General features: G+C 25.2%; 1 protein-coding gene across 1 annotated transcript; it reads right to left on the reverse strand.

The window, feature by feature from the left end:
* Positions 1 to 4,166: 4,166 nt before the first annotated feature.
* LOC113561004 (ATP synthase subunit d, mitochondrial-like) lies at positions 4,167 to 5,132 on the reverse strand. Its single transcript, XM_026967169.1, has 3 exons — positions 4,900 to 5,132; positions 4,613 to 4,781; positions 4,167 to 4,531 (listed from the first exon to the last, which is right to left on the reverse strand). Exons 1-3 carry the CDS (start codon positions 5,019 to 5,021, stop codon positions 4,271 to 4,273), a joined length of 552 nt encoding a protein of 183 aa, XP_026822970.1. The 5' UTR covers positions 5,022 to 5,132; the 3' UTR covers positions 4,167 to 4,270.
* Positions 5,133 to 11,074: the final 5,942 nt, after the last annotated feature.

The raw sequence follows: 11,074 nt of genomic DNA on the forward strand, positions 1-11,074 counted from the left end.
GGCGATGGTGTTTTTAACTCTTAATCGCAACCACACAATTATTTAACTTCTATAGTTGATTTTACATTTTAAAATAATTATTTATGATGTTATGTATAAGAAATATAATAATTATGATATTATATTATAATTGTAAAAATACCTGGTGACACAATTAAATAAATGAATAAAAAAAAATATTGATTTAAAATTTAACTTCTCCAGGTAATCAATTTATTTTAAGTTAACTTCATAACATATAATTAATAGCACATAAACATAAGCTCGCATACTACTCAGTCGCAATAACATTTAAAATATAACGTCTTCAGGTTGTCGCAAAATTTATAAATAATTAATTTAAATGTATTACAAATTATACTTGGGACATTTGGACTTGTAATTTTTAAATAGTGAAAATAATTAATTATATTTATAAATCTATTTTTAATTAATTTAAAAAAATTAAATTTGAATTTATTTAAGGTTAAACCTAACCTTAAGGTATTTTAGTCTCTAGTCTCTAAAAAAATCAAAAGCCTACTGACACTTATGTTAATATAGTTAATAGTACTTACCTATATAAAATATAAAGGTACCGCTACTATCATATTAGCTTTGGCTTTTCACAATTTAAGTCTCATTTTATTAATTAATTCGTATCGTCGGTATCGTCGTGTGAATCTAGCATATGTCAGCAGTATACAAGATTGCCAAGATATAGGTAGGTAAATCAATAACGATGTACAGGCATGCCGACAAAATATCGCCGGTAATGATAAATTGCGTGACCAAAATATTGCAACTAAAATATCATGAAACTAATATATCGCATAGAATAAAATATCTCCAGTATAAATATAGCAGCAATTTAATTATAATAAAACATATACAACTAAAATAGACAATTTTTTAATTGTATATATATTTCAAAGGATATATTGTGATATTAATATAATATTATAGTAATTAGTATTGATAAAAATATAATAAAATTGATGTAAATAGTAAAATTAAAAGTGTAGGTACTGATATTAATGTGAGTAGATATTAAAAGCAAAAGCTTGAATATAGTTTTCGAACTCTCGATTTGGAGAACAAAATTATATGCTTCGAAATATTTAAGATTGTTTATTTGAGTTTTATATATTTTATTATAATTAAATTGCTGCTATATTTATACTGGCGAATGGCGATTTTATAATCTATTGGTTCCGAGATATTTTATCGGTAATTCCAACGTAAACATGTTTACAACAAATGGCATTTAAAAATGTGTTTTAATTTATGAAATATTTTATAGAGGATAATTTATTACTCATTATAGTAATAATCTCGCCTAATTTTTATAAAAAGTAATTTAATAATTTCAAAAAATGTCATGGCTGCATCGTAATTATTATTAGTCTCTACTTTATAAATTTCATAAGAAGTGATTTTACTTTAAAATATTTCACATTTCAAAACAATCAGAAAAAAAATAAAAGTATTTGGTATGAGAAAACTAGAATATCTACACAATTAGTAGATACCAGTCTTTTATCAAATTTATTTTGTTATTTGGTTGTAATTTTTATTTCTGTGCATTATTTAATTTTTTACTAATTAATAACATTTTTTTCCATATCGAAATGCTTGAAAAATAACAAGGGATTTTAATTCTTCATAAATTGTTCATTCAGTAAGTAATTAAAAGAAATAGAAAATATATAGGTAGTCAGAATTTTAAGGTTTAAGTTGACATTTTGTAGTTAATAAATAATCATAGATTTATAATTTTAATACCTAAGATTGAAGTTCGACAACAAGTAACAATTTGTTATTTTGTTATAGTTAAAAAAATATTAATCATACTAACTTAAAAAGACACTATTATTAGTTACATTATGATCTTGTATACAAAATATTATTTTCAGAACATTTAAACTTATTTTAAATTACCTCCTAAGTGGATATAGGCTTTTGAATTTTTGATTTTAATTTATAGACCTATCTACACTGTTTTAGTATACATAGTATTAATTACAAAATTTAAAATTTAATTACAAAAGTTAATAATAATATATTATAGTTAATCATATAAAATAATATGTGATGTTAAGAGTTTAAGACAAAAATTAGTTCAATGAACTGTAAGTACTAGGTACTAACACTAATTATTGTAGTTATTTAATACAAATTATTTGTAAAATACTCTTAGAAATAGAGACTACATACCATTTTCACTTAGAATTGTTTTTCAAAAGTAATAATTTATTATTAAATTCAAATTAATACATCCATTACAATGAGTTACTCAGCAACAAAGTATACTCAAACCTTCTATAAAGCACAGCATTTTAATTTATAGTTATATTACAAAATACTTGTTTAATTTTATCAGATCTATAATGATTTATGAATTTGGCACCTGATAACTTAATAAAATATAATCATTTGTACTTAAAAATTATCAAATTTAGATGGATGACTTATTGAACTTAACCAATATTAAATGTATATGTGTATATGTTAGCGGTAATGTATGTAATATGTTATTTTATTAAATAACTAGTTATTCTATAAAATTCCTAAATATACTCATCAATATATAAATTACACTGTTTAACTAGTTGATATTTAAAATAACAATTGGGTTTTTGCTAATGTATAAAATTTATATAATTAGGTAGATGATGACCGAGACTGGATTAGATAACATACAAGATTTGTTACCGTTGTCGTTTTATTAATCAAAATAATAAGATAAGATAATATTGAACCAAATGTTTTTTAAATGCACATGCCAACTAAAGTGCACCACAAAACAGTGCATATGTTTAAAAAATAATTTACTTTGTAACTCTAAATGCCATCCAAAAAGTTCCTGTACTAATAAATAAATTGAAAATTGTAAAAATATAATAATTTAATAATTATAACTATAATAATAAATTTTTTTTATTTTATTTTATAATTTGTTTAAGATTTTAATAATTATTCTAATAAATTGACGTGCAATAAATTAAATATCTTTTATAATAATGTAAGGTGTGTTTAACTTAATACTAACATTTGAATTAAAAATGTAGATTAACTATCATTGCTGATATTTAACCTGGATTAATATTACATTTGAAACATTTAAACAATTAGCAAAAAATATGTTGGAAATTTAAAAATAATAAAATGTTTATACTATTAAATTACTTATTACTTTATTCGTGATATTATGCGCATTTAAATTATCCTTAAAGCATTTATTATTATTATTGTTTTTATTTGTAAACTAGGGATATTGTTATACACATTATCAAGAATGCTTCTTTCATAATAAATTATTTTATGCTTCAAAACAATATATTATTTAAGCCCAGACCTGCAAGTTGTCAACTGTTATTATCATCATAACATATTTGTAATAAAAAACCGTATGATATAACGAGTCTATTCCATAAAATTTGCAACTTAAAAGATTGTATTGTTCCATTTTATTCTAGTGATTGAGTTGGTAAATATTATGAACATTAGTATTTATATCTATTGCCTTATGCATTAGTAGGAACATAAAAATTGATTCCATAATAGATTTTAGTTATTTTTTAAGATCAACCATAATTTTACCTATTAAGAGAATGTCATACCCACATATGTTGTCTCTACCTTACAAATACGGAACATTGAAAATTTATGCTCAGCAGATTATGTTTAGCTCCGTTAGTTTAAAAATTAGAGTGAATCGAGCTATTATGAAACTTGATGGTAAGAACATTATCTGTATTTGTTTGTTGATTTTTAACAATTGTTCAATTTTTTAGCAAGTTATGCGTATATAAATAGCGTAAATTATAACTCGCTTAAAAACTGAGTAATTGTAAAAATAACAAACATACAAACACAAATAATGTTCTTACCATCAAGTTTCATAATAGGACGATTCACTTTAATTTTTAAATTAACGGAGCTAAATCCGATCTGCTGAGCGTAAATTTGCAATGTTACATACTTATAAGATGAAGATGATACATGCAGGTATGGCGTCCTCTTAATCAGTAAAATATAAATAAAATAATAAATGGAAATTTTATTTTCTTTCATAATTTATTCAACACGGTATTATAAAGTTCAAAGCAATGTTATTGTACTTTTGTTCTTACAAAATTGATGTATAACAGAACTCTAAATAAAACATGAAAAAAAATCTAAAATTTTAACCATGAATTTATATATAGGTATATAAATATATTTCTAAATGTTTATGGAAAAACCATGATGTAAAATAGAACTGAAAACTAAGAATCATTTTATTTATTTAATGAGCTGCATCAATTTTTTTCTGTTCTTCAATTTGTGGAGTTTCTGCTTCTGGTTCATCATGAACATAATCAATTTCTTGATGCGGCCAGAATGATGGTTTGTTCTCCAAGTCCAATGTTAATTCAGGTTGAATATAAGCAGCATCTTCAAAGGTCATTTGGCCAAATGGCAATAAACTATTTATTTCCGCAATCCTCTTTTCAGCTTCTTTGATTATTACTTCCGATTCAGCTTTGAATTCTTCAATACCTTTTTTCTAAAAATTAAAATTAATACACTATACATATTATGACTTGCTAATAATGTCAACGGTATAAGTAACAGAAAAATAAATTACAATTTCCTTTTCGTGTTTATCAATAGCAGCACTGTATTTATCTTCTGGATATGGAATTTTAATTGCATTGTACAATTTCTCAAAATTGTCAACTAACCCGGGTACTGCCACTTTATTTTTGTATGCAGCCCAATCGATTTTCAATGGTTCGGCTGGAGAGGCCAACATTCTAAAATCATTTATTAAACAATTAAGAATCTAACAAAAATAACAGTTTTACAAATATTATAAGTTAATAAAAATAATTTTAACACTGAATGTGTGGCCTTTAAATGACCTTAACGTACTTGCGAAGATATCCATCGGACTTAGCTTTAAACGCCAAATAGGACGCTTTGTCCGCTTCCGGTACTCGTTCAGCAATCGCAGCCCAGTTCACAGAAGATTGAGCAATACGTTTGGAAGCCATCTTCAATCAAAATTAAACAGGAAAATTTAAACAGAAAAATCACAGGTAGCGAGAGAACCTTCGAGAAATTATGAGTTGTGACACTAGAATATGGTTAATGCCTTAATGGTTATCTGTAAAATTTATTTGTATTATCAAATTTGCAGCTGAGTTGAAGAAATATCAGTTTCAACACTTTGAGAAAAATAAAGTTATCTACAATAGTTATGATTGTTGTTAACCCACTATCTCTCGACTACGAGAACTAAATAACCGCGGTTTTAGATATTGGGAATAAATAGTATGATTGCAGGACAAGTGCCACGCCCTGTATGATTGCAGGATGCTAGATGATGTAGTAAATTCTACAGGACGACGGATATATATACTTGTGTATTTTACGTTATATAATCCATGATTATTATGAACAATTTTGAAATTTTGCCCCCCCCCCCCCCAAAAAAAAAAAACTAAAATTTCTAGCTACGCCACTATATACGTTTATAAAAATATTGTAAATATACATTTTTTTAAATTTTTAATGAGTAAATTAACAACTTATTAAGAAAGTATTAATTCAATTTTCAAGGATTTTGACCCATTTATCAATTTTTACAATTAAAAAACACTAATAAAGCACGCAAATATAATTGTCTATAAAGAGCTCAACATTAATTACAAATATTTGAAAATTATACCATTTATAGAATAAATGATGAAATAAATACTTAGTAAGCATTTTAAATTTTACGGCTATTCGTTTTTGAATTTTAAGAAAATAAAAAATGACTTTTGTTGAAAACTGGTTAGCGTAAAACATTAAGAACATAATGATTTTAGAGGAATTGTAGCCTATGGTTAATAAAATCCAAATGTGTACAATCACATATTTAAATGCAAACATTTGTATTTTATTATAAGACACAAATACCTACGTAACCAATGGGTCAGTAAATTAGTAAAATATGAAGTTTCAAATTTACATAAAATAAAAATAAAATCATTAATAAAATACACTATAATTAGTAAATAAAAATATGTGTAAATTCAATGTAAATTAATCTAATTAAACTAAACATTATTATTACATTATTCAATGTAATTTAAAATTGACCTGCTTTTATTAGTGTCATTGTAAAATAAGAACTAATATGACTACTTGAAGTCTTTTTATAACAAGTCAAAAAATATTTTTTTTTCAAAACTAATATCTTGATATAAATAATTATTTAATTGGTATTTAATAAAAAAATTTAAGCAAGGTAACTTTAAGATAAAAATAATAGTGTTAGGTAATTTTCCACACCACCTTTATTATTAAACGACGTACAATAACATTGTCCGTATTGTTTAATAACTTTATGAGGTATTACACGAGACGCGTTTTTTTTATTGTGGTGTCCCCAGTAGGCATAATCCACATCGTAAGCGAGAACGCAACATATGCAGGGGGGTATTTAAGTAGGGGCTTTGGGTCCAGTCACAACAAATGTGTGCCATAGAGGCATAGAATACTATAGTATTTATATAACATGGTGTTCTATGGTATTAACAGTCTCACCATTTCGCGGCGTAGAAGTTTTTTAGTTTTTTTTTTTACTAGGGGGGAGGCGGCAAAATATGTGTTGCCCTTATCCTAAAATTCCTAAATACGCCACTGATCATATGAATGCATTCAAATAATAATAAAAAAAAAAATACAACAACTAAAACTACGTAGATACCAATAATACTATATAATTTGTTTCAATAAAGAAACCTAGGAATAAAAATACGATTTTCACTATTGTACAAACTACAAAAACGGGTAATGTGTATAATATGTGTGTTGCCGGCCGGCGATAGTCAATGTGTTGGATAAGTGGATGAGAGATGAGCGCTGACGCGTAAGGGGACAACTAAATAAAAATTTTTATAATATAATATAAAAAAAATATTAAATAAATGTAAAGTAATAAAATACTTATATATTATATACTACACCATTACAACTACAATACATACTAAAAATAATTTAAAAGTCTATGTACTAAGTCCTTTTACTTATACTTAGGTATATATATATATATATATACACAGTCGACACATTTTCAGCTCAATGACAAATTCTTCGTCGGTGGATAGTCCATGATCCAGTCAAATGTTTGGTTCCTATAAAACTTCAACCAATGTGCAGATTAAATGTAATTTAAACTTATAGTGAAAACAATTTTAATGTGTTGGTGTTCTTTTATTTTTGAATTTATATTTTATTTTCATAATTTATCAGTTAAAAAATTTAAACAAGAAAATTATAGTATAGTGCCATTTAACTTTCTATTCGGTGGCCAATTTAAACATACACAAAGACGAACTAGTTATGTGATAAGAAAAAAAATTGAAACATTTGGTAATTTATTAATGTATTATTAAAATAAAATAAAAGAACACCAAAAACCGTAGTACAGTATATTATCTGAAAAAAACCATAAAAGTTAAATACAACTTAAGTAAATATTCATAATATACTGTACTACTGTTCAAAAAATTATACTATAAAACAAACACATCCTGGCAACACTTGATATTGAGATGAGCTTCTTTTTAATGCTGCAAATCTTCTTCCGGGTTAAGTCAGCTAACACATTTTCCATCAGCTTTGTGAAAAATTCTTCTTCACTAATAAATATTATATATTTATCTATAGTATACTGTACCTACAGTAAAATATAAAAATTATAATATAATACAAACAAATCCTTTCGACAGTTGATATTAAGATGAGCTTCTTATTAATGCTGCAAATCTTTCACCGGGTTGAAACGAAGCCGAGTGCCGACACATTTTCCATCAGCTCAATGACAAATTCATCGTCGGTGAGTAGTCCACGATCTAGCTAAATGTTTAATTCCTATAAAACTTCAACTAATGTACAGATTAAATGCAATTTAAACTCATAGAAAAAACAATTTTAATATTTTAGAAATCTATGTTGGTGTTCTTTTATTTTTGAATTTAAATTAATTTTAAATTTTATATTCATAATTTATCAGTTAAAAATGTAAATAAGAACTAAGAAGATTATAGTATATTGCAGTTAAACTTTCTGTTCGGTGGCCACCTTTTAAATTCCTCACTCTCTTTTAAAAGAAAGTTAAACAGCACAATAACTATAAAAAATATAAATTTAAACATACACAAAGACGAACTAGCTATGTGATAAGAAAAAAAATTGGTAATTTATCAAAGTATTATTAAAATAAAAAGAACACCTAAAACCGTAGTACAGTAAATTATCTAAAAAAAAACCATAAAAGTTAAACATTCATAATATACTGTACTACTGTTCAAAAAATTATAGTACTTAACAAACACAGCCTTGCGACACTTGTTATTCAGATGAGCTTCTCATTGATGCTGCCAATCGTCCTCCGGGTTGAAATTATACAAGGATATAGCGTAATTATTTTAGTTTTTTTGTTTTTCCGATATTATGGCAAGATCTGAAATGTTTTGTTTTATTTTACTATTTACCACCCAAACTACCTAATAGATCATATTTACTACAAATTCGTGACAAACAGAAAATAAACTACATAATTGTAAAATCATTATACATTTTTCGCTACGTCCAGGATCTAAGGTGTACTTAACGATAACTTTATTATATTCTTGGCAATTTCATCATTAATGCATGGTCGATAACCTTTTTGAACTCTCGGGCCACATTCACAAATTAAAAACAGCTTGTGTACCAGATAAAAAAAAAATTTTATATTCTTAAATTATTTATTATGGAAAAAAATATTGCCTAGAACTTAAAAATAATAAAATAGAAATAAAAAAAAAATTTCATTGTTTTAGAATTTAAAACGAGTCATATGTACAATAACCCGCCGGTTGCCGACCACTTCATTGGACTGGACGATCGGAAATAAAATATAGGTCTGTCATCTCAACTTCTAAAATTCAATAAAAGTTATTACCTTATATTGCATTATACATTTTGTCGTTTTGTCAAATCGATAGTATAAATCAGGAACGTACGCAGAAAAAAGTTTTGGGGGTATTTTTGAAAAGTAGAACTTTTTTTACCATACAAAAACCCAAGTATTTCGGGGGGTATTTAAACACCTCACTGTGTACGTGCCTGTTATAAATTTCACACAATGACTAATAATTTGAAATCATGCGATTTACGAAATAATATGAAATAAAATGAAGAACAAGACAATTCAAATAAATGTCTTATAGATATACCACTAATAATTTACGATTAGTAATAGGCCAATAGACAATAGTTAGACTTAAAATTTATACATTTAGGGCTGGCGGTATTTCAAATGTTGATACCGGTATCCGATATTTGTTTATTACGGATACGGTATTATTGGCAAATAGCAATACCGTATTTTGGTATTTTCGGTAAATTTAGAGGTGTTCATTAAATGTAGGTAATTACATAAATTTTAATATTATAATTTTTTAATATTTGTGTATACTAACTGTACACCGAAAATACCGTCAGCCCTGGTTATAATAGTATATTTACTATATTCTTTGTACTATACTTAGGGTCTGATTTAATAAAATTAGGGCCAAGTGCACAATTTTTTTGGGGGCCCTCGAGTCAAAAAAATGTTCTAGAAAAAATCTACATAGAGGGGGGATGTTGATAATAAAAAAAAAATATTTATATTTTAAAAGCATAGAGTATACTCTATATGGTTAAAAGTGTTAAATGCCAAAATACCTCTCAAAACTCATAAAATATTTGCATGTTATTTCATGTATTATAAATATAATTTAGTTACTTAGTTTAGTAAATTAAGGACATTAAAAAGACAATACTAATTAAATAACATAACAAAATTTTACTATATTAAAATATTAAAAATACTTAAGGATTTTATTATATGAATTAAAATTAAAATAATTAATTTTCAGTCTGCCATAAAATTATAAAAATGGAAAATAACTTATTAATTTAACAATTTATTTTATATAATTAAAATGAAATAAAAAATGACCAATTTCTATAATTTATATTTTTTATAACATTTTATCATAAAAAAAGTTTAAATTAGTTATTAGGTATCAAATATTTCTGATGTTCAAACAATTTTCTATTATTAATATTATTTTAATATTTTGTAATGGTAACTGATTAGCACTGGGGTGTGGAATGACAAAAATAACTAAGATTCAACTGACAATGTAATGATAAGAATATATTAAACTTTGAACATTGACAGTTGGTATTACATTTTAAAAATACATTTTTGTGGAATTAATTAAAAAAAAAACAATTTTCTACAACTTACAGAGACTGGGGGCCCCCAGAAATTGGGGGCCAAGTGCAAGTGCTCCATCTGCACTTGCATAAATCAGGGCCTGACTATACTACTATGTATCAGTCATTAATTAAGTAATATGTTGAAATTAAAACGGAACTACTTTTTAGTTTAGTAACAACATTATTCAGATAAGCCTATTTACCAATGAGCCATTTATACAATTTGTTTTAAATTCATTATAACATGTACAATTTTATGATATTACAATCATATTAAATGTAATGATTTAACACAGGTAGCGGTGGATAGTAGGTACCTACATTTCATAACTTCAGTGCCAATATAATTAATTATTATAATCTCCTATTAACACCAATTTAAAGAAAAAAAATGGCAAAACAAATTTTGTAAAATTACATCACAAGTACCAATATATTACTTCTTACTAAGTCACATAATATATAATATATAATAAAACAAGATATTAAATGCAACAATATGATAAATAAGTATTTTTAACTAGGTATTTTAGTGGTTTATGAATTTTTTATAACTTAACAACAATATAAAATAGAATTAGGTACTTTAAAGTTGTGTACCTATTACAAAACGTTTTATAAATAAATCACATTTCATATATTTTTATCTTTACAATAGTCTAAAAATAATAAAATAATACACAACTACACAAAATATGTAAAACTAACGAATAAATTAAAAATTGATTTTAAAACCAATAATAATAATAAAATGAAAAAAATTTTAAACAATTTGTAATAAATATACATTTCTGCATGC

This window comes from Rhopalosiphum maidis, chromosome 4 (assembly GCF_003676215.2).
Source record: "Rhopalosiphum maidis isolate BTI-1 chromosome 4, ASM367621v3, whole genome shotgun sequence".
Taxonomy (NCBI): domain Eukaryota; kingdom Metazoa; phylum Arthropoda; class Insecta; order Hemiptera; family Aphididae; genus Rhopalosiphum; species Rhopalosiphum maidis.